Source organism: Dipodomys spectabilis, unplaced genomic scaffold, assembly GCF_019054845.1.
Source record: "Dipodomys spectabilis isolate Male_0828 unplaced genomic scaffold, ASM1905484v1 ptg000240l, whole genome shotgun sequence".
Taxonomy (NCBI): Eukaryota; Metazoa; Chordata; class Mammalia; order Rodentia; family Heteromyidae; genus Dipodomys; species Dipodomys spectabilis.
Window position 1 is genome coordinate 3,778,305 of NW_024870917.1, and position 24,405 is coordinate 3,802,709.

The 24,405-nt window shown below is 61.7% G+C and overlaps 1 protein-coding gene across 1 annotated transcript in view; it reads right to left on the bottom strand.

Moving 5' to 3' along the window:
- Positions 1-22,693: 22,693 nt before the first annotated feature.
- Positions 22,694-24,405, bottom strand: part of Bmp7 (bone morphogenetic protein 7) — a 58,419-nt gene continuing 56,707 nt past the window's right edge. Inside the window, exon 7 of the mRNA XM_042699229.1 lies at positions 22,694-24,372. Coding sequence (XP_042555163.1) covers positions 24,223-24,372 — 150 coding nt within the window. The 3' untranslated portion in view covers positions 22,694-24,222. The remainder of the gene's footprint in view (positions 24,373-24,405) is intronic.

Sequence of the window (24,405 nt, forward strand, 5' to 3'; positions counted from 1 at the left end):
ATATTTTACTACTTGGAGACTCGGGAGAAACCTGGCTTCATTGATGATTGATTGAGTTTTATTGTCATTTCCACATTTATTGGAGTGGCTGGAGCCAGGCCTCCCCTGGGTCTGGGCGCAAGGCTGTGCAGGGGGCGTTGCTTCGGGTTCACAGCGCCCTCTCCTCACTTCCCACACTGGGGAAGCAGCACACGGAGAGGCAGAGCCTGGCTGGAGCCAGGGCTGCACCTCAGTGCCAGGCCACTGCTGTGCCAGGGCCACAGTGCCTCCACATGCAGGTGCGCATGTGACTACATGCGTGTGTGCATGCATGCATGTGTGTGCATGCCAGTCCTGGGGCTTGAACTCAGGGCCTGAGCGCTGCCCCTGAGCTTTTTCACTCAAGGCTGGTGCTTTCCCACTTGAAGCATGGCTCTATTTCTGGCTTTTTGGTGGTTAATTGGAGATAAGAGTCTCTCGGGCTACCAGGGATGGCTTTGAACCTTGATCCTCATGGCTCAGCCTTCCAAGCAGCTCGGATTACGCCGGCAGGGGAGTGAGGATTGTTGTTGTGATGAATTTGCTGCACAAAGGGGTGACAGTTCTGTAAGTCGAGTCACCAGATGAAGTGTCACCCTTGTCAGCGTCACCCCTTGCTCTGTCCCCGTCCCCAGTTTAGGAGAGGGGAAGAAATGAGGTCAGCAGGGCGATGTCTGGGGTGGGAAGAAATGGCTGCTGGGGCCTGGCTATGGTTTTCAAGGCTGGGCCAGGCTCTCCCTGGAAGGCTAAGGTGAAGGAGCTTAGCTGGAGGCCCGGGAGGGGCTCAGGTAAGCGCGACTGCGAAGTCTGGGGCTTTGCCTCTGCTGAAGGCAAAGGCCTCGTGTAGAACGCAGACGCTGGAAGGAGAGCACTCCCACGGCGCAGCCACACAGGCCTGGTCGCAGCCAAAGGAAGATGGCAGGGAGCCTTTGCAGCCCGGCCGGCCCAACTTTTCTGGGCAAAGGCACTGTGGCCCCTGGGCTTTTGTCCCAAGAGGCAGCAGCAAGGAGAGTCCCTAGTCCTTGGCTCTGTGTTGTGGATTTTTTTGGGGGGTGGGTGTGGGGGGGGCTTCCCACGCCTAGGGAGGAGCCCTTGGCTGCAAACACCTGCCAGAGGGGCGTCTAGAACATTCCTCCACCCTTACAGGTTTCCGGACTTTGCACTTTCACCTTGGAGCCGGCGGGGGGTCTGGGCGGGGTCTGCGTCCGGGTGGGCGGGGTCTGACCCCACCGTTTTTAACCCCCCCCCCGCCCGCCCACCTAATTCTAATTCCATCTTTAAGCTGGGCTCTGGCTCTCGAGTGCCGTCGGGGCTCCCGGCCCCGCCCGGCCCACCCCAGACCCCAGCCCAGACCTCGGCCCCAGACCCCACCCAGACCCCGGCCCAGACCCCACCCAGACCCCGGCCCAGACCCCACCCAGACCCCGGCCCAGACCACACCCAGACCCCCCCCCGGCCCCAGACCCCGCCCCAGACCCCGGCCCAAACCCCGCCCCAGACCCCGGCCCAGACCCCGGCCCAGACCCCGGGCCAGACCCCGGCCCAGACCTCGGCCCCAGACCCCCGCCCCAGACCACACCCAGACCCCGCCCCAGACCACACCCAGACCCCGCCCCAGACCACACCCAGACCCCGGCCCAAACCCCGGCCCAGACCCCGGCCCAGACCCCGGCCCAGACCACACCCAGACCCCGGCCCAGACCACACCCAGACCCCGCCCCAGACCACACCCAGACCCCGCCCCAGACCCCTGGCCCAAACCCCGGCCCCAGATCCCGGCCCAGACCCCGCCCAGACCCCAGCCCCAGACCCCGCCCCAAACCCCACCCAGACCCCGCCCCAGACCCCGCCCAGATCCCGCCCAGATCCCGGCCCCAGACCCCGCCCAGACCCCGGCCCAGACCCCGGCCCAGACGCCGCCCAGACCCCAGCCCCAGACCCCGCCCCAAACCCCACCCAGATCCCGCCCAGATCCCGGCCCCAGACCCCGCCCCAGACCTCACCCAGACCCCGCCCAGACCCCGCCCAGACCCCAGCCCAGACCCAGACCCCGCCCCAGACCCTGCCCAGACCCCATCCAGACCCAGACCCAGACCCGCCCCAGACCCCGGCCCAGACCCCATCCAGACCCAGACCCAGACCCGCCCCAGACCCCGGCCCAGGCCCCACCCCAGACCCCATCCAGACCCCGCCCCAGACCCCGCCCAGACCCCGCCTAGACCCCGGCCCAGACCCCACCCCAGACCCTGCTCTAGACCCCGCCCAGACCCCGGCACCCAGTCCAGACCCCGGCCCAGACCCCACCCCAGACCCCGCTCTAGACCCTGCCCCAGACCCCACCCCAGACCCTGCTCTAGACCCCGCCCCAGACCCCGCCCACACCCCGCCCAGGCCCCGTCCTAGACCCCCATCCAGACCCCGCCCAGACCCCGCCCAGGCCCCCGTCCTAGACCCCCATCCAGACCCCGCCCAGACCCCGCCCAGGCCCCGCCCAGGCCCCGCCCAGGTCCCGTCCCAGACCCCGTCCAGACCCCGCCCAGACCCCGGCCCACGAGACCCTGGGCCCATTCGCCGCTCCTGCAGTGCCCCCTGCTGGCGCCGCCCCGGGCCGCGCGGGAGGTGAGCCGGGGAAGCGCGGGAGAGCCGGGCCCTGCATCCGCTCGGCCCCCGGGCCCTGAAGACTATGCTCAGAATGCCGTGAAAGGTCGTGATGGAGACGCAGTGCACGCGCACAGGGTGCACATGTATAGACGGCATACATACCTATGGTGCACGCACACATAGCACGTGTGCACACAACACACATGCACACACAGCACGGTGCATACACAGCACCGCACACAGCATACATGCATACACAGCATGCATACCTAAAGTGCATGCACACATAGCACATGTGCACACATATGCACACACGGCACTGCATGCACAGCACAACACAAACTGCATACATGCACACACAGCATGCATGCATATAGTGCATGCACACATAGGTGTGCACACAACACATGCACACGCGGTACGTGTACACAGTACAGGCACACGATATGCATATGCACACAGCACACATGTATACACAGCTTGCATGCATACATTGCATGCACATATAGCACATGTGCATACAACACATGTACGTGCATACAGTGCATGCACACAGCACAAGTGCACACGTGTACACACATGTTCCTACCCCCCTTCCTCCACCACACAATGTCCATTCAGTCCCTGGGACCCTGCAGCTCAGGCCTTTCCCCAGGCTGCCCACCCCATTCCCCACACCTCGCTGCAATATGAACCCCAGAGAAGCCCACAACCCCAGGCCCAGCAGGTCTTCACTAAAACAGGGCAATCAGAAACACACACACACACACACACACACAATCACACTCCAGTAAAACACACACATACAATCACACTTCAGTAAAAAAAAAAAAAAAAAAAAAAAAAAAGACACACAGTGGGCGCTGGTGTCTCACGCCTGTCATCCTAGCTACTCAGGAGGCTGAGACCTGAGGATCACGGTTCAAAGCCAGCCCAGGCAGGAAAGCCCATGAGACTCAGATCTCCAATGAACTATGAGAAACCCAGAAGTGGCGCTGTAGCTCAAGTGATAGAGCACTCGTCTTGAGCTGAAGAGCTGAGGGACAGCGCCCAGGCCCAGAGTTCAAGTCCCATGACCAACAACAACGAAAAAGTCACAGACAGCAAACCCACATGCCAGGAGCCACACCGGCTGCCCGGCACCCTGGTCCTCTGCTGGGCTGGCACAGCAGGCCTTGCCTGTGGGAGATTCAGCGTCCCCTCTGCACCATAGACTCAGCCTGTGGCCACTGTTTTAAGCAAGAGAGTGGGAGGGAGGTGCAGGGGGAGGTGATGTCTCCCTCATGTGCATGTGTGGAGATGCCACACGAAACCCCTCCCGTGTGTGCTAAAAGAACACGGAAGGGAAAGGAAGGCAGGTGGACTGGATGGAGCCCAGTTTCCGTGCTGCCAGGCTGGCATCTCTCCCGCTGCTCATCTTCCAGAGAGATCGGAGAGACCAGGAAGGGGAAGCCAGGTGTCTGAGGCTGAACAGCCCAAGGCAGCCTGCTCCCTGGCCTGGCCAGGGACAGGGGCCTCACTGCCCCGGGCTGGGGGTGTGGGAGTTCAGGTCTCTGTGGCACCCATACACCATGGGGGCCGCAAGGACCCCAGCCCAAGAAGCAGGAGAGGCCCCGCCCACCCAGCAGCACAGAATGCCAGAGCCATGCAGCCAGCAGGGGCCAGCAGGGGCCAACTGTGGTCAGCAAGGGAAGAAGGGTCAGCAGTGGACAGGGGGCAGCAGGGGGCAGCAGTGGCCAGCAGGAGCCAGCAGGGGGCAGCAGAGGAAGTAGGGACAGCAGTGGACAGTAGGGGCAGCAGGGGCCAGCAGGGGGCAGCAGGGGAAGTAGAGGCAACAGTGGCCAGCAGGATGCAGCAGCCGCCCCCTGGGAAGGGCCCAGGTCGCCCCAGCCCAGGTTGTCCATGAGGTGGGGCCGGAGCCACGCCGCGAGGTTCCCTGGGATCTGCACCCCGTCCCCCGTGCAGTCCGCAGTGCCTTCTCCAGCGTGATGAAGGCCCCAGTGAGGCCTGGGGCCATCCCCAGGGGAAGGCAGGAGGGGCAGCGGGGGTACGGTGCGGCCCAGGCCCCACAGGAGCAGGCCCAGGGCTTCCTGAGGGGCGTCGGGGCGTCACCCCTCCGGGCCACGCCTCAGCACCAGCATGGCGGGTGCCGTCCCGGGACCCCGGGTCCCCAGGGCACACGGATGGAGCTGCCGGGTGCCAGGCACAGCCCTGACCAGTCCCCACGGCGTCCCTCCACTCCTGGGGTGCCCGGGTGACCACAGTGAAGGGACCCTGCCTTCCCCACTGCGCGGGGTCAGCGCCCCTAGGCCCTGCCTCTCGCCGTCCCTGTCCCCGGCTGGCCATTTGTGTCAAGGACATCTCCCGTCCACGGAGACAGAGCAGGAGGACACGGTGCCACCAGCCCTGGCCGAAACGGGTTCACACCCGGGGCAGCAGGAGGCAAGCAGGGGTCCCAGGACGGAGGGCGGGCGTCCCGTGACGCGGCCGTGACCACCACAAAGCAACACGGCCACCGGGGTCTCAGGCCGTCCATCACCAACCCCGTGCCCCCGTAACAGAGGGGGAAACCGAGGCACGCCGGCCTCCTGGCCTGCCCAAGCCTGCAAGGGCAGACTCAGGGTTCAAACCCCAGCAGTCTGTCCCCCGTCTCATCTAACAAAGCGTCCAGCAGAGTGGCTTAGGACAGCGCGGCGGAGTCACAGCCACGGCCGCTGCCCTGGCTCCGCCCCGTGGTGCCCGTGCCCTGCGCGGCTGTCACCTCCCGCGCTCTGTCCCTTGCCATCTCTGGGCCTCACGCCACCCCCCACCCCCCACGTCCCCCGACCTCCCGCGGCCCTCCCCTCCTCGCCATTTGCTCTCCCCCATCCCTGCCTGGCTCCCCCTGCGCGAGCGGCCCTGGTACCACCTCTCTGCCTCTCCTCGTCCCCACCCCTGCGTCCCCCCTCAGCCCACCCCTGGGGCCCCCTGCACTTCGCCCCTCCCCTCTGACCCCAAAGCCTCTTTCCCTTTTCCTCTTCTTCAAATGGGGGTGACATAGGGTTGTAAAATCATGCCCTGGAATTTGCAGGAAGCAGCGAAGCCCCCATAAAAGTCTTGTCGTCTCTCACACGGCGTTCACAAGCCAGTTACCCGGAGAGCTGCTGAGCACCCCCGCTTCAACGCACCCCCTTGCGCCCCCAAGCCTCCAGCCCCAGCCTCGCCCGCGGCCAGGGCCGGGTGCGGCGCTCCCTCGGCTCCCATCGAGGGGACCCTGGGTAACCTACTATGGCCCCAGTCTAGGCTGTTTCCCTCCACATTGGATTCCCTCACCAGAATAAAAGTCCCTGCTACTCACTGTCAAAAGACAGCTTCTGATGGGGTGTGGGGGATGAGTGTGGACACGTCCTCCACTCATGGAGACCTATCCTGACAGCTGCCCGGGAGCTCCTTCCTGCCCCCAGCCAGGGTGTCTGACGTCCTCGCCCAGGGCGCCCTTCCCTGCCCTCCGGCCCCGCAGGCTCCCACCTTCCAGACTTTGCTTACGTGCCACTCCTGCAGGGAGCCCTCTTGACAAAGTAGAACACTCTGGACAAAGTAGAGCCACATCCTGCATGCACAGACACACGTGTTACACAAGACACACACATACCTAGACACACGTGGAAATACAGACACGCAGACAACTGTACACAGAGTACACATATGCATAGAAATACACACAGACACACACATGCACAGAAATATAGACACACAGACACAGAACTGCAGACACATATACACACCAATGTCTACTTTTTCCTTCTCTATGGTTTGTGGCGCACACAAATTCATTTGTTCAGTAAGGATTTATGAAACACGTACTGTGTACTCGGCACACACATATGCTCACACACACACACACACACACACAGACAGAATCTAGCCCAGGCATGAGGCTGGACACTGTGCTTCCGTCCGCGGCCAGCAGGGGGCGCTTGCCAATGCCGCGCTGCCTCCCTCCTGCTCGGCCTCTTCCAGTCCCAGCCCAGGACCCTTGCCAGGCACCTGCCCTTGAGGGGCTAAGACCCCAGGCTCTGCCAACCTGCGCCTCTGTTTCCCCACGGACATGCCAGTGGAGCCCCAGCCCCTAAGTGCTGGGTTGGTCTGGCTGCCTGGACGTTTCCAGACTCGCAGTAAAATCTGACCTTCGCTTCAACTCAGCACCAGGAGCGAGGCGGGCGTGGGCCTGGGCGGCCTGTGGGGCTGGGCGGCCGGAGGCTCCCTCTCCTCACTGGACACTCGCCACACCCAGCCCTGCGGAGAGGCCGTGAGCTGCAGACTCCTGGGGTGTGGCCGCCCCGCCCCTCGGCGCCCAGGCGCAGGGGTGCACGGCGGCCTCAGTGGTGGTGGTGGCGGGGTGGGGGTGGGGCTGAGGGATGGTGAGGTCGGGCGCACGGGGCACGGGCACGGGCGGCGGGGTTGTGTGCCCGGTGCCTGCCGATGTGAAGCGGGAGGGCGCGGTGACCCTACAACCTCACCCCACGCGCCCAGGCCTGTCGCGGCCCCGCTTTGCGTGTCAGGAGGTGACGGGACCCTCCAGGCAGGTCTGGGGCTCATCCGCCCTCCAGGCCGCTGCGTGTGCAACACCATGTTTAATGTGGGGACTGAAGCGTCACCGCAGATCAGATGTGTCATTGGTTTCCAGAGCCCGTGAGCACCGCGCTGTGCGGGGGGGGGGGGGGGGGGGGGGGGGGGGGGGGGGGGCACGCTGACGGCATGGCTGCCTCCCGGATGTGGAGCTCGTTTTCCCAGCGTCCCGCTAAGAGGGAGGAAGAGCAGAGGGGGCCTGGTGACAGCCCCGCAAGGGCACAAAGTTCACAAAACCCTGCCGTGGACAATCGCTGGGAGCGGCGGTGCACGCCTGTCAGCCCAGCTCTGAGGGAGAAGAGAAGCACGTGTAGGACGCCCGGGCAGAAATGTCAGATCATATTAAAAAGGCAACCGAGCCCAAGGATGGGTTGTAGCTTAAGTGGTGAAGCACCTGATTGGCAAGCTCAAGGTCCTTAGTTCAAACCCTGGTACCCATACCGATGATGATGATGATGATGATGAGACAGAGACAGAGAGATGATAGATACATGGATGATAATTAGATGGATGATTGATAGATGATAGAAAGATTAGATGACAGATAGATGAATAGATAGATAGCAGAAAAGTAGGAAGGGAAGGAGAGAGGGAGAGAAAGAGAAAGAAAAGGAAGGAAGGAAGGAAGGAAGAAAGAAAGAAAGAAAAAAAGAAGTTAATTTTGCAGTTCTATGCGCTGGCCGCTGTGGACGTGGGGAATTCTTTCAGGCCCTGGAGGAAGCGGTCAGCTTTATTTCAACTGGTGTCTCAGTTCCCAGTTCCCAGGGTTGCAAACTAGGGCCCAAGGGCCAGGCCCAGCCCCTGCTTGTCTATGTGAATAAAGTTTTATTGAAACAGCCACACGCTCTTTGTTGCACATTGTCCGGAGTTGCCATAACAACACTAAGAAGCAGCCACAGAGAAGGGCTGGCCCTAAGGGACCGTGGGCCTTTGTACAAGCGTGTCCCCTTCTGCCCCACAGCAGGTCACCACAGTCACAGCCTAGATGCCCCACATTCTAGAGCTGTACCCCGCTTCCTTCTCGATTCCAGCCATGCCCGGGAAGGGGACACTGGGAGAGGGGAAGCGAGGCTGCTTCCTCCAGACTCGACCCTCCGCTTAGCCAGCCACTGTCCCCTTCCTGCTTGCGATGGATGGGGTTTCCCGTCATGGCTCCCCAGGCCTCTCCACACCCCGGTATTTCTCCCATCACCCTGTGTTCCAGGAGAGGTCGAGGCCCACCCACCCTACACCACAATGCCAGCTCCCACATCTGCCTCCATGCATCCCAGCCAACCTGAAACCTGAGCTCAGAGATGAATGGGAACGGCGCAACCCAACCCCAGGAGTATTATTATTATTATTATTTTTTTTTGTCAGTTGTGAGGCTTGAACTTTGGGCATGGGCGCTGTCCCTGTGCTCTTCGGCTCAAGGCGAGTGCTCTACCGCTTAAGCCACAGCGCTACTTCTGGTTTTCTGGTGGTGAATTGGAGATAAGAGTCTCATGAACTTTCCTGCCTGGGCTGGCTTTGAACCACAATCCTCAGATCTCAGCCTCCTGAGTAGCTAGGATGACAGGCGTGAGCCACCGGCGCCGGGCTTGGAGTATTATTTTTATAAGCAAGTCCCCAGGGCTGCTAATTGGATGCACGGTCTGCCAGATTCGGGGAAGACGGGGTGCTCCAGCCGCCAGCTGGCGGCTTGCAGCCACGCCAGGGCCGCTTCCCAGGCACCGCCAGGCCCTACCTCGTGTGGAGCCTCCGCGTGTCCTTAGGGATCCACTTCTCCACCCCCACCCGGCCAGCCACGTCCAGTCCGGGCCCCAGATGAGCTGGGAGGACTAGAGGATGTCCAGTACCACCACCACCCCTTTCTGTTTGGCCTGCTGGGTGTTTTGAACCTTTCACCAGTCAAACCCAGATTTTCCTGCCGCTCCAGCAGCACCATCCCGCTAAGGGAGCGATGTGCGTGCTGGCGGCCCCTTGTGGCGGACGCGGGTTCTGCAGCCTCTGTCCCCACCCGGGGCCTGTGGTCTCGGCCCTGGCCCCGGGATGGCTTCGAGTGTGCGCGGTCCTCAGGACCCCGCAGCATCTGAGGATGAGCTTGGTCCTCAGGACCATCAGCAGGTGGGGCACACGGTGTTGAGAAGCCACAGGAGCTCCCTGGGGGAGACACGCAGGGCCTGGAGACAGGGAGGGAAGGAAAAGTCACACCAATAACTCAACGGGGCCTTTTGATTTCCTAGCCTGCCTCCAACACGGCTCCAAGCGAGGAATCAGAAAAGCCCATTTCCTCTGCTTTAACCAATAATAAGAACCCAGCGAGCAAAAGAAAAAGTCAACGTTCAATAAAACGCGGGGGCTGATGCAAGCCTCGCCCCCCCCCCCCCCAGCTGTTAATTGCTTCCTTCCCGGACGCGGGCCCCAGCGCGTGTCAGGGAAAATGCCAGCCCCGTAACTCTCGGGGTGACACGACACAGCCCCCGGAGGGAGCCAGGATCAACACGTTGTTAGCTGTTTGATCCTGGGAGTCAGAATTAATGCTAGGTATTTTGCACAAAGGGGAAAAAATGGATGTTAAGAGCCTGTTTACACTAACCGAAGACATCCCGAGCACCGGGCTGCGTCGGAGGCGGTTTCCTGCGGCACAGCTGGTTCACGTTTGGTTGTCTGTGGGTGGTGGGTAGCAACTGGTAATCGGAGCCAGACTGAGGGTGGGGGGGCTCAAGGGGGAAAGGCAGAAGCCAGAAAGCCCCAGGGAGCTGCTGGAAAAGGGGTCCTGGGCTGGCGCTCAGAGACTTGGGGAGAATCGGGGTTCATTTATAAACGTCCATCCTTCAGCTGATCCTGCAGCTGAGCCCTGGGAATGGAGTGAGCCAGGCAAACACCTAGGGCAGAATGTTCTGGCAGAGACTATAGCCAGTGCAAAGGCCCTGAGGCAGGAGAGACTGGAGGGTCTTCCGGCCACTGCAAGGCTATCCTTGTGGAGGAGCTGAGGGAGGGAGGGGATTGGAGAGGGGCACCAGAGGCCAAGGAGCCTGGCTGTAATTCTGAACATAAAGGCCTCTAGTAGGCGGACACTAATGAGATCTGATTTTTCAAATCTCTCTGGCTGTGGCTGAGAACGGGGGGGGGGGGGGGGGGGGGGGGCGAGGGAACAGTTGGAGGCCAGAACCCAGCACAAACAGCTGGAGCCATCTGGGCTGGAGGGAGGGCGAGGTGAGGAGGGGGTGGCCCAGGCTGGCACGAGGGCCCGCACCGCCCAAGCCTCAGACCAGAGGGGAGAACTGCCACCAGCTTGGGGATTACTACTATAAAAACTCCCAAGGGTCAGCCGGGTGCCGGGGGCTCACGCCTGTCATACCTAGCCACTCAGAGGAGGCTGAGACCAGAGGATCGCAGTTTAAAGCCAGCCCAGTCAAGAGAAGTCACTGTGAGACTCCTATCTCCAATTAACCACTCAAAAACCCGAAGTGGCCCTGTGGCTCAAGTAGTAGAGCACTAGCCTTGAGCACAAAGAGGCTTGGGCCCCAAGTTCAAGCCCCACAAATGACCAAAAAAACAAAAACCAATCTCAAGGATCAAGATAAATGTGGACACATCCAAGTGCTGTTTTGCCTCAGGTTCCCCTGGGGCCTGGCACTGCCATGACGTCTCTCCCTACACTTTAAAAATTTTACTCACTGTGGATTGCTAGTATTTTATTCACCATTAATTCTGATCTTTTAAAACACTGCATTAAAAGTTGCTTATCAGAGCCTGGCAGGCCCATAACCACAGCACCCAGAAGATGGAGGTGGAAGGATTAAGAGCTCAAGGCCACCTGCCGGAAAAGTGAACAATGGCTGGAGATACAGTCCTATCTCAGCAAGTGGCGCTGTAGCTCAAGGGGTAGAGCGCTCGACTTGAGTTGATAGAGCTGAGGGACAGCGCCCAGGCCCAGAGTTCAAGCCCCACGACCGACAAAAAAAAAAAAAAACTATATAGAGCAGTCCTATCTCAGCTCAGCGGTCCACTGCTTGCCTAGCCTGGGCAAAGCTGTGGTTCTGAGAAGAGGAGAGGAGGGGAGAGGGGAGGGGGGAGAGGAGGGGAGAGGGGAAGGGGAGAAGAGAGGGAGGGGAGGGGAGGGGAGGGGAGGGGAAAGGAAGGGAAGGGGCACAATCACCAGAGGACTCGGTGCCCAGACCCTTGCCTCGGGCCTAAGGCCTAATCCCCACTCTGTGCCAAGTCTCACCAAACTTGGGGAGTTGGTGTCACTGCTGTCACTTCTCAGTCCACAACAATTACAGGAAAGCTTCCTGGCCACGGAGGAACAGGTGCCAGGCGGTGTCCAGAACCTTCCTGAGTCCCCAGCCCACCCAGGACCTTTCCTCCTCAGCCTCTGGTTCTAGGTCAAAGTCCCAGGAGAGGCTGTGATTGGCTCGTCGTAGGTCACATGTCACAGCTGAGCCAATCAGCTCACACTCAGGCAGTCCGTGAGAACAAACGTGGCTGCCTGGGAGGGGCAGTTCTGGAGAAGAGAGGTGTGGGGCCAAGTGGGATTGCTCACACTCACCCCGGCTTATGTCCTCAGAGCGCATGCTTACTCGCAGGGGACGCTTGGCAATGTCTGGAAGCAGCTGGGGTTGTCACACTTGAGGGGAGGCTTGTGGGGGGAGGTTGGGGGGGCCTCCCCAGTGCGGCCCCCACCGTGGAGAAACACTGGTCTCCAGGGCCCGGATGCCCACAACGGGCAAACTGTCAGCACACCCCGCACTCTGGAAAACGCTTCCCAGGATGGAGGGTCAGACGGACCTGCCTCGGCACTGGGCCTGGAGTTTGTCGAGATGGCTGAGCCGTGGAGAAGGGTCTCGGCCGCACTGTCACACACCAGGTATGTCTTCGGGCCCGGGGGCCCCAGGGCCCAAGGAGTCAGGTAGGTCCGTCGGGAAGGTCGGGCCCCGCCCCGGCGCTGGGGGAGGGGCAGCGGCCTCAGGCTGGCGCAGGGTTCGGAGCCAGGCGTGGCGGTTGCAAGAGTCTGTATTCTCCACGCAACCATTTTAACAGCTCTGGTTATGGGAAGCACCTGCCGCCGCTCGCCCTGTTTTGGGTGTCGGGAGACGCGGCCCACAGTCCCCCGTTTGTCCTTCATTTCCTTTCAGTCCCAAGTGCCAGGTAAACCCAGGCTGGAGGGGTTCACACTTGGGAGGGTCCGGGGCACAGGCTCTGCTTGGCGGCCCCCACGGGGGCCGAGCCGGGCTCCGGCTTCCCCAAGGTGCTGCCAGTGCTCATGGCCCTGCTATGCGCGGATGGGACTCTGGGGGATGGGGGTGCCATCCTGGCAGCCCCGTCCCCCCACAGTCCGGCCAACACCAACGCCCCCAGGCTGGGCAACACGCCCTGGCCCACCCCTGATCACCAGAAAGCCACGGAGCACACGGACGCGACCTTCGACCCCTGCAAGTCAAGCACTGCCACGCACGTTCAGATCCCGCAGGGAGGGCTCAGGGGGTCCAGCGGGTGCACGGCGCCCACGCCACCACCCGCACACCAGGGGGCTCAGCTCAGAGCCCCCTCTGCCAGCCCGAAGCCCAGGGAGAGCCACGGCGCGGGTGGGTCCTGGGATCCCCCCAGGAGGCTGGGCAGGCGTGGAAGGTTCTAGCGTGGCCTGCAGACATGGACAGGGCCATCGTGAGCACAGCTGAGGCCCCGCCCCCAGGAGCCGGCCAGATGCAGGTCAGGGAGCCCAGACCACACCAACGCGGGCAGAGCTCAGCCGCAGCGGGCCGGGCCGCAGCGAGAGCAACTCGCTCTGTGCAGGCCTTGAACCCCAGCACCACCCAGCACCAGGCGCTTTAGCCTCCGAGCCTCGGTTTGCCCATCTGCACCTACCTCATGGGGCTGAGCACAGCACCCAGCAAGCGCGGCATACACGCTGGCAGCTGCACGGGGCGGGGGGGCGGGGGGCGCTGCAGGGCGGGGGGCCCTACCCCTGCCCAGTCCCCCCAGCTCCCTGACTCCTGCCCTTGCTCTCTTACGTTCGAACCCCCCCCCCCATACGTCCTGGAGTTGGCCAGGCCTCCAGACATCTGCGATCATCACCACCAGTGCCAGCTCCACCCCTCTGGGGTCTCCAGGTCCCACCCCAGCCCAGATCCCCATGGTAACCATCGTCCCCGAGACCCCCAGCCGCAGCTTCTCCCACACATGGTTATCCTAGTGACAGACTTGGCCACCGCACCACTTAGGCCGCGAGACCACACAGGCTGTCCCCCAAGGGGGGCACGGGCTGGAGACCAGCCTCCCAGCCCTCCCCCTGATCTCCCCCTGTGCCTCCCAGCCCCCCCCCCCAGAGCCTTCCCCCCCATGCCCTGTGCCATCAGCTCCAGGAATCTACACAGCAGCAGTGACTGGTGCTCAATACATGCCACGGCAGAGGAAAAGGAGGATCAGCGCCCCGGGAGGGGGGGAGAAGGGGGCGCTCAGCAGGCCTCTGTCCTGCAAGCGTCTGTCCCCACACAGTTAGAGCCAGTGACCGGAAGGCCAATGCATCACACCACCAATCTGTGGGGGTTCGAATCAAGAAGTCGCAGATGGCCGTTGTCTGTGGGGGGAGAGGGGAGACCTGAGGGGGTCCCACCCAGAGGCCCGGGCGTGGTGGGCTTTTACCCATGTCAGATGATGTCACCTGGACCTAGTTCCCCAGGGACTTTCTTGGGTCAGGCACGGAAGTCTCCTCTGGAGCCCCACAGGCCCAGGCCCAGGCGCAGCTGGATGGGCGGTGACCCCGCCCAGGCCCTTCCTGCTGCTCTGGTGGCCTTGGAGGGCCGGCCCCATGCACACACCGACACGTGTTCGGCAAACTGCGGCCAAAACCATCCCTACACCTTGTTTTTTGGGTTGGTCGTGGGGCTTGAACTCGGGGCCTGGGCGCTGTCCCTCAGCTCTTCAGCTCAAGGCGAGTGCTCTACCACTTGAGCCACGGCGCCACTCTCGGTTTTCTGGTGATTCACTGGATCAGAGTCTCACGGAGTTTCATTGCCCTGGCTGGCTTTGAACTGTGATGCTCAGATCTCAGCCTCCTGAGTAGCTAGAATGACTGGCGGGAGCCACCGGGGCCCTGCTATCTCTACACCTTTATACAAAACCCCTACTGCGATGCTATGGCTAGCCCTCTCCTTTTTTTTTTTTTAACATCTTAATTCTACAGCCTTTTCTAGGCCTCTCCCGCCTTTCTGGACATGGCCCTCGCCTTGTGTGCATCCTAAATCAACGAGAACGCGGCCCTGGCCCCACAGCTGCAAGCCCAGCAGAGCGGGCCAAGCTGGCGGCTTCCCCGCGCCCGGGGAGTTCTCAGGCTGAATTATCGGCTCATCTGGCACGCCCGGTGGGCAGGATGCTTGCCAGATCTCCGCTCGGGACCGTGCAGTGTCCGTCACCAGGGAAGAGACTGTTTTCCTTTCATTCATCTCCACGGAGCCTTGGCTAGACTTTCCCAGTGCACGTTCTCAGAGCGTGGCCCTGCACTGCTAGGGCCTGGGGCGGGGCCAAGAGGAACAGGAAATGACCACGGGTCCATGGAGAGTCTACGTCTGCCCCCTTTGCCTGGACAGAGATCCTTCCAGAGAGTAGAATAGTGCCAGGTGCATAGCCCTGATGTAGCTTGTGACCTTGGCAGGTTACTGATTCTCTCTCTCTCTCTCTCTGTCTCTCTGTCTCTCTCTCTTTCTCTCTCTCCTCTCTTTCTCCTCTGGGACTGTCTCCGAAACCTCTGAGTATGCATATTTATGTCTGGATGCAGTGACTTATGCCTGTAACCCCAGCCACTCAGTAGATGGATATAGGAGAAAGAAAGTGATACCTCATCTCAACTAACAAGCCAAATGTGGTGATTTGTGGCCGCCATCCCAGCTATTCAGGAGGCACAGGTGGGAGGATCCTGCTCAGAGGCTGACCCTAGGTAAAAAAAGCAGGAGACCTTGTCTAGAAGATAACTAAAGAAAACTTGGATGGGTTACAGCTCAGTGGCAGAGCTCCTGCCTAACAGATGCCAGGCCCTGAACTCAACCTCCACTATAGCACACACGCGCGCACACACTGTAGTCTTTGTGTATTCTGTGCACACCCGTTTTCAGTGGATACTTTTATTCTACACACGGCCCTCATTGGACAGTCACAGAACTCACAAGGCCTCAAGCAGTGTCTTCGATACTGACCCCTGCTAGATGTCTGCCGGTCGTCTTTTCTATCTGGAACCGCGGTGTGGACGGGTCAGGGGTCACAGGGGTCAGGTGCGGGGGGGGGAGGGGCAGACCAGGGCCTCCTGGACAGGCTGGGCCAGTGCCCGAGCAGTGGACGGTGTGTGGCAGGGCCGGAGCAGAGCGGCTCCGGAGGGGAGGCCGGGCAGGGCAGGGCTGGGGGCAGCCAGGGGGCAGGCCCAGGGGACAGGAAGGTGGCCACACCACGCATGGTCTTTGAGGGGCTGTGGCCCGGCTGTGAACCCGTCCCCACGGCCGGAGGGGCCGCTGTGCGGAGTGTGGGGAGGACCCGCATTCGCAGCACGGCACCGGCGTTTCAGGGCGTGCCACACGCCAGCGTCGGGAGGGGCCGCCGTCCCCACGGGCCCCGGGGACCCGGACGTCATGCGTGACCGAGCAGTCAGCGTGCGGTGGGGGTGAATCTGAGCCACACCAGCACTCACGCAGCCCTGCCCGCGGCCACGCATCTCCGGGTTCGCTTCCAGTTATGTCTAACGCTCATAAACGAGACACGGCCGCGGTCAGGCGCTACGCTGGCCTCGGAGAGCGCGGCCAGCCCACAGCCAGCAGCCTCCGTGCCCTTCACCTGGATATTCCTGCCCCTCTCAGCCTCGGTTTCCCCACAGGGAGGGGCGTGACAGAAATGTGCTCAGGAGAACCCGGGGAGAGCCGCCGGCGGGGAGTCGGAGAGGCCGGCGCCAAGGCCAGGCCACCCGGCCCTCCCAGTGTGCGCACTGGACCACCACTCTCCATGCGCATCCTGCGTCCACTCATCCCTCACTGACCAGCCCCACGTGTGTGGAGAAGAGGGGGCGGAGGGACGGTGAAGATGCTGGTGCTGGTCGTAATGGTAAAGGTGGTAGTGGTCACAATGGTAGCAATGGTGGTGGTGGTGATGGTGGTGCTAGTGATGGTGGTAATGGTGCTGGTGATGCTGGTGATGATGGTGGTGATGATGGTGGTAGTGGTGATGATGGTGGTGATGATGATGATGATGGTGATGGTGGTGATGGTGGTGGTGGTGATGATGGTGGTGGTGGTGATGGTGGTGATGATGGTGATGATGGTGGTGATGGTGGTGGTGGTGATGCTGGTGATGGTGGTGCTAGTGATGGTGGTGATGGTGCTGGTGATGCTGGTGATGATGGTGGTGATGATGATGGTAGTGGTGATGATGGTGGTGATGATGGTGATGGTGGTGATGGTGATGGTGGTGCTGGTGATGATGATGGTGGTGGTGATGATGGTGGTGATGATGGTGATGATGGTGGTGGTGATGGTGCTGGTGATGATGGTGGTGGTGGTGATGATGATGGTAGTGGTGATGATGGTGGTGATGATGGTGATGATGGTGGTGGTGGTGGTGATGGTGGTGGTGGTGATGGTGGTGGTGGTGATGGTGGTGATGGTGGTGGTGATGATGGTGGTGATGGTGGTGGTGGTGATGGTGATGGTGGTGATGGTGATGGTGGTGGTGATGATGGTGATGGTGGTGGTGGTGGTGGTGATGGTGATGGTGGTGGTGGTGGTGGTGGTGGTGGTAGTGGTGGTGGTGGTGATGATGGTGATGATGGTGGTGGTGGTAATGGTGGTGTGGTGATGGTGGTGGTGATGGTGGTGGTGGTGATGGTGATGATGGTGATGGTGGTGATGGTGGTGGTGATCGTGGTGGTGGTGGTGATGATGGTGATGGTGGTGGTGGTGGTGGTAGAGTGAGGGACACTCAGAGCCAGGCACATTCCTGAGCCCTCCCAAGTTCGAGTGGTCATTAGTTCCGTTCGTGGCAGTGGCTTGCCACGGGTCCCACCCTCGTTGTGGGGCAGAGGTGTAAACCCAGGCAGCCCAGCGCCCAGGCGCTCAACACCATCAAATACCCAGGAGGCCGAGGCGGGAGGATGATGAGTTGGAGGCCAGCCTGGGCTACCTGGTAGAGAGAGGGAGCTACGGGGCCAGGACAGCACTGCGATCCACCAGTGAGACCAGGACACAGCACAGCACAGCGCCCTCTGCGTCTGAGACCCCAGCGCGCCATCCTCCGTAGGACAGGTGAGCTGAGGACCTGCGGGAACCCTTGTAGCGTGCGGGAGGAGGCGGCGGCCGGGGCGGGCCGCGTCTCCCCACTCCAGGCGCCAGGACGCAGCAAGCACTGGGGAGAAGACGTGCCGGCAGCAAGGAAACGCAGCAGCCGACACTGAACACCAACACCCCACCCAGGACAGGGGCTGGGAGGCCCTGGCTGGGGAGGCTGGGAAAGTGAGTCCCCCAGCCTCCCAGGAGCTCGCGGGCCCAGCTTGGCTATGACGTGTGGGCAAGGCGGCCGGCCTCTCCACGATGGGGTCCAGCCTGCTATTTATACTCTCCGGATGCCATCAGACAAGCCGCGTAGCAGACGCCTTCAAGCCCAGCACTGCTCCTACATCTCATCCAGCATATCGGCCAGGACCCACTGCGCGTTATCACAAGTGGCTCCACAGATAAGAGCTTCCGCCCCCGCGGTGTTATTTTCGGGAGCACTCGGGACAGGCCGGGATGGAGGCCCGGGTCATCTGTCATCTTTCCCTTCATTGACACCCGAACACAGGCAGAACAGAGACCAGCGCCTTGTGGAGGCTGGAGCGGATCTACCACCAGCCCTCCCTCGAGGCCGCTGGGCGGGGAACCCCACGCACACAGCCACCGCAACGCTCCTATTCCATTTTGCTACAGCTCCATTAGGCTGTCCGTGCCCCAGCGGGGGCCCAGTTCAAGGACAGGGGCCCTGAGCCCACGGGGGCCAATGTCCCCCCCCAGCCCCCACCTCCACATCCGTACCCCTGGGATCCGTGCACCTGCTGTGGAGGTGTGTGGTGGGCTTGGGCTCCATTCCAAGGCCAGACGCAGAGTTCTCGTGTGAATGTGGAACCCTGAACTCAGAACCCCAGGGGTGCCCAGCCGAGAGCAAATGCTTGGTTTACTGTGCCACACCTTGCGGAGGTTCATGGCTGCGTCAGGTACCCGTCGCAGGAAGAGGAGAGAAGTGGGGGGGCGCAGCTGGGGGCTCTGTGTGTGTGTGGCCTGTGGAGGGGTCTCTGCGGGGAGGGAGAGGGGGATGGGAGGCTCGGCATCGTTTAGGAGACTCGAAGGTGGTGCCACAGCAAGCAGGGCCGCTGGCCAAAGGACCGGCCTGCCCAGCCGAGGACGTTCCGGAGCCTCACACCCGCGGAGCTCCTGGCAGGGGACCCAGCCGTCACCACCTCCCCGGGGTCCTGGGGGCCGGGGTGCGTCTCAGCTCTCCCTCTCGCCCAGTAGAAGTCGGTAGAAGGCTGGGTGGCACCGTCTGCATGGGCACCATCGCCCCAACGTGGCTTCCCCGGACACTTGTCACCAAGGGTCACACACTGAGCACCTGACAACACCACGGACGCAGTCTCCTTGGCTCCAGAGCCCTGTGAAGAGCCGCTTTCCCCTGAGGCTCTGCCCCGGGGACCCTCCCCAAGCCTGGCCGGCAGCCAGCTCCACTGGGGGCTCCCGGAAGCAGGGGGGGGCTTCCGTCCCCGGACCCCTCACCTGCGGATCCTGAGGGTCACACGCGGACCGCCCTCCCCCCACCCCTCAGCTCCCAGGCTGGAGCCTGGCTTGCTCTCCATCGTTCCCAGGCATTTGTGGCTGGGAACAGCTGTGCCCACCTGGGCCTGTGAGTGGTTGGCACAGGCAAGGCTTTGCCTATAGCAGAGAGGTGCTCACATCCCGCGTGCCCACGGTGTCCCTCCGCCCCCCAGGGGATGGGCCAGCCGCCCCATGCGGTCTTTCCCCGGGCAGCTTCTTCCCGCTGGTCCTCTCCTCCATCTGCCCCTGGGCCTCAGGGGACCCCTGCTTGCTTCCCGTCGCCCTCCTCCACGGCGCCTGGCTCCCATGATGCCAGCGCCCTCCTGGAAGCCAGGCCCTGCTCTCCTGCCCCCCTCCTGCCCGGTCCGGCCTCCTCCTCCACCGGCGGCCCGTGTGCTCCCTTGATCGCTTCATCGCCCACAGCGTGGCCGGCCGTGAGGCCTTCGGGCTTTGTGGTCCACGGCGTGTGCTTCATGCAGAGGCCAAATTGGACCCCGGGACCTGGCTCGATCCCTCCCCAGGACAAAGGAGTAGAGGCTGCAGAGTCTGAGGCACCCAGAGCAAAAGGATTGCAGCCCTTGTCCAAAAGCCGGTAAGAAGTTTAAGACATCCAGCAGGCCCAGCGCCCTGGCTGGCGGTGGCTGGGGCTTGGCTTGTAACGGGCCAGTGGGGCGGGGGGGAAGAGCGCCTGCCAGGGCAGCGGGGCTGTGCGGGGCCAGGTGCATCCACCGCCGTCCAAGTAGCTGTCAAAACCCCAGAGGTTTGGAGAGCTGCGTGTTTTCTTCTATTTTTACTTCTTCAAATCTAGGACCAAGAGAGGCCAGCGCCAGACTACTGTGGGCCCGAGCCAGGAGGCACTGAGGCACAGGCGGAGGGGGTTGAGGAAATGGTCACGCTTGCCGTGGGTGCCGTGGATGGGAATGGGGGGGGGGGGGCTCGCGCTGGCAGCACTGAGCAGCACCTGCACCTAGAAAGGCCCCTCAGCCCAGGACCTGCCTGATCCTAGGGGCCAGCCTGAGCCCCAGCATGGCCGCTCAGCCGGTCGAGGCAGCACCAGTAAGTGATAAGGACCCCGGAGACTCTGAGTAGAACGAGGGTTCCAGAACAGGAGGGTCACCCCCAGAGCCAGGAGCCCGGGGCTGCATCTCTGCATGTGTGGCTGGGGAGGCTTCTGCGTGGATCAGCCTGCAGCCTGTGCCAGACCCCAAATGTGACGCAGAGAGACAGTAAAGGCCTCAGGAGGAGGCACAGGCTGGGTGATGGGACCACAAGCCAAGGGATGCCGACGAGAGGCATGATGGGCCTCCCACCACCTCCAGAGGCCCATCAAGTTCTGTTGTTCCAAGCTGCGGAGGTGTGGAAACTGGCTGCAGTGACTGCAGGCAATGGTCGCTCACCAAAGGCCAGATCTGGAGAAGGAAGGGCTGCGATACCCACCACCTTCATGGGGTCCCAGCGGCCAGATGGGGACCCCCCTTGGGAGTGAGCAGCAGGGTCAGGACTGTTAGTATACCGGCAGGTCAAGATCGCCTCAGGTCAAGGCCTAGGAACGCCAAGCACACGGGATGGAGGCCCACGCCCTGAACACAGCCGGGAATGGAGCCTGGCGGACAGGGTTTGGGGGGACAAAGCTGAGAGCTGGGGATCCCATTTCCCATGCAGCCCCAGGAGATTCTAGGCAGGGGGTTTGTCTTCCTGGTCCAGCCATTGTTAGCCGGGGGCACGTGACGCTCGTTGCCTGTCTGTGTCCAGCAGCAGCGGGCAGGGGAGGGAGGAAGTGTGAACAGGCCAGAGAAAGGCAGAGGAAACAAGCCAGGGACGTGGCCACGGGGCCCACCACGGTGGAGCGAAGCCACGGGGCCCGCCACAGACATGGCCACAGGGCCCGCCACGGCGGAGCGAAGCCACGGGGCCTGCCATGGACATGGCCACAGGGCCTGCCATGGCGGAGCGAAGCCACGGGGCCCGCCACGACGGAGCGAAGCCACGGGGCCCGCCACGAACATGGCCACAGGGCCTGCCACGGCGGAGCGAAGCCACGGGACCCGCCGTGGTGGAGCGAAGCCACAGGACCCGCCACGGTGGAGTGAAGCCACGGGGCCCGCCACGGACATGACCACGGGGCCCGCCATGGCGGAGCGAAGCCACAGGACCCGCCACGGTGGAGCGAAGCCACGGGGCCCGCCACAGACATGGCCACAGGGCCCGCCACAGCAGAGCGAAAGCCACGGGGCCTCGCGTTCCTGCAGCCAGTGCCTCTTCCATCTTCACCTCCCACGCTCACGGGAACATGGGCACGAACAGATGTGCATCCGCCCGTTCTTAACCAGTCGCTGGCCTTCACCTCTTGTGAGGGGTCGCAGGGTGCTGTGGAGGCTGCGGTGCCGGCTAGCCTCGCCCGTCCCCGGCCAGGGCAGTGGGCAGGAGCGGCCAGGTGGCCAGCATGGCTGGTTACTCAAGAGAAGACAGATTTGGGGACTTTCCCCTCTACCTTCTGATTTAAAACATGTTGGCAGTGAATTGACATTTAAAAAATGTGTGAGCAGCATTGCGGGGAATAAGACATCCTCGGGCCACATCTGGACCTTGGGTCTCTGGCCTGGAAACGAGAACAAAGGCGAAATTGTGCAGCAGAGCACTGACAGGAGAGTGTGGTAATCACGGCTGCAACTCATTAGGCACAGTGGCTGGGCCAGTCGATGCTGGAGGGGTCGGTGCCGGAGGGGTCAGTACCAGAGGGGGTCAGTAGCAGAGAGGTCAGTACCAGAGGGGTCAGTGCCAGAGGGGTCAGTGCCGGAGGGGTCAGTATCAGAGTGGTCAGTATCAGAGGGGGTCAGTAGCAGAGAGGTCAGTACCGGAGGGGTCAGTGCCAGAGGGGTCAGTATTGGAGGGGTCAGTACCAGAGGGGGTCAGTAGCAGAGAGGTCAGTACCAGAGGGGTCAGTGCCAGAGGGGTCAGTATTGGAGGGGTCAGTACCAGAGGGGGTCAGTAGCAGAGAGGTCAGTAGCAGAGGGGTCAGTGCCAGAGCCACAGGGGCCAGGGGTCAGTACCGGAGGGGTGACTTAAACTGCACCTATTAGGTGACCTTAGTCACACTTCAAAAAGCCTGGAGCTCAGCACACCCAGAGCAGTGGGGTGTGCCCGCCCCCCCCCCCCCCCCCCCGCCTGGCAGCCGCAGTCCCCACTGGCCTGGCCTGCAGGGCAGCAGCTCCTCACTGCTCAAGGGCTGTGCGGTAGACCACGGCTGCTTTCAAGTTTTGGGTGAACATCCCTCCACACCCCCCCACCCTGTTTCTGTTCTTGTGCCTCGCTTTTATTGGGATGACTGAATCTTTCAGCTATGCTAGCCGTAAACAGTGCTCATTTAACCCCCCCCTGCCCCGCCCCCGAAGCAGCTGCTGACAGCTGGGCTGTAATTCAATCAAGGATCTCTGCAGTCAGGGCCTACCAGAGTCCCATTTGTTGCGTGGATGCATCTGCGGCCCAGAGCGGTACACAGCTGCAGTAAAATATCAACGGGCGCTCGCTTCGCCCCAGGCCTAGACAAGAAACGGCGAGTTTGCGGTGGGGGCCGAGGCCCTGTGCGGCGCTCTGGGAAATCCAAGGACGGCCCAGTGGGGAGAGGACAAACTGACAGGCCAAGAACCACACCACAAGCCTCCTTGTTCTGCAGAGTCAAAACCCTTTTATTTCATCTAGTCATACAGAATTTCCACTAAGGACCACTTTCTTAAACAGCCACGGGTACAACTGGTCCAACCATTAATAAATAGTCTTAAATAAGAAAACAAACAGGTTGTAAGAAAGCGAGCTCACTGGTCCCCAACAAGGATGCAAAGAGCTTTCGGGAGAGCTTCCGATGGAAATAAATAATTTCTTTGTCTTGTCACAACTATTTACATGTTTAAACGTACACATGAGAACTCAAGGCAGGTAGGAGCGGTGCGTGTGGGCAGACCGAGAGTGGGAGACGGGCCAGCACACAAAACGGGTGAAACAGAAATGCTGCCCCTCGCCGTCGCCACGCGGCGTCCAGGCCGTTGCCCAAGCGACTGAAGGAGAAAAAAATAAGGGCGTACAAGTAGAACCCAGGAAGCAACTCCATGGAGGCAGAGAAGGGCTCCCAGGGGGCTGGACTCCACAAGGCCACAAGGCTTGCCTGGGCAGCCTGTGTGTTGGTGCAAACTCGGGAAATGTGTGCACACGGCTTCTCCAAGGCCTTGTGCTCAAGACAATCCTGTGATGAGACTCACAGGAGGACTCGTCCCAAGAGCCACGTCCGAAATGCCATCCCCAAGTCGGACACGTGGTCGGATTGCCCTCTACAACCGCTGTCTGCAGCTGGCCGTTGGCACACCCTGCACACGTGAGACACACCCACACCCACGCTCTCTCCCTCGTTCTGAGAAACCAGGGCACTGCCGGAGAGAAGCCACACATGGACTCCATCCGAGGCCAGGGCTTCATTCCCTCGGTGCTTCTCAATGTCACGGGTAAGCTGTACGTCCCATCCTACCTGCTGCCCCGTCCCTTCCGCGGTTTCTCAAGTATCCCCTGCTACGTGGCGTGGGGGCCCCTGCGCTCTGCAACATGCTCCCATCCTCCTCCTCCAAGCAGACCGCTGTCCTTCCCCTCCCTGGAATCTCTGATGCAGTCCGGTGTGTGCAGACGCCCCTGCAGCCTCAGACCGAAACCAAGCGGCAGAGGGGCCTCGCTGTCCTCCGCCGGCCGCAAGCTTCTGTTTACAAAATCAGAGTAAACCAAGAAACGGGGATAAACTGTTTAGGAAACATATCTGTAACATCCTGGCCGCTTTCATTCATTCGTTTTATTGTGACATTTAGTAAAGAAACTTCCGCTGGGCCTCCCTTCAGCACAGAGACCGTGGGCGCCACCCCTGGCCACGCCCCTCCTCCGCACCGGTGCCACCGGTGGCAGGGGGCGCAGGCGCAGTGCGCGGAGGCGGGGCTGCACAGCCGCGCCTGGGCCCGGCTGGTTTTCTTTGTGGATTATTTTTCCGGCTGGTCTTTCTCTGGCAAAGCTGGCCAAGATCTCATCCACAGGTGACTAAGCAATCGAAGCTCCGACCCCAGTGAGCTGGGGAGGGGAGAGGTCCCAGGGACGGTGGAGGGCCTCGGGAGCTTCTGGGTGGATCCGGAGAAGTGTGGCCGGAAGGGTTGGATTCCTGGAAGGCCTAGTGGCAGCCGCAGGCCCGCACCACCATGTTCCTGTACTTCTTCAGAATGACGTTGGAGCTGTCGTCGAAGTAGAGCACAGAGATGGCGTTGAGCTGGGTGGGTGCGCAGCAGGGCTTGGGCACCGTGTCTGGGTTGATGAAGTGGACCTGTAACGCACCGAGCGTGGACTTCCGTGAGAG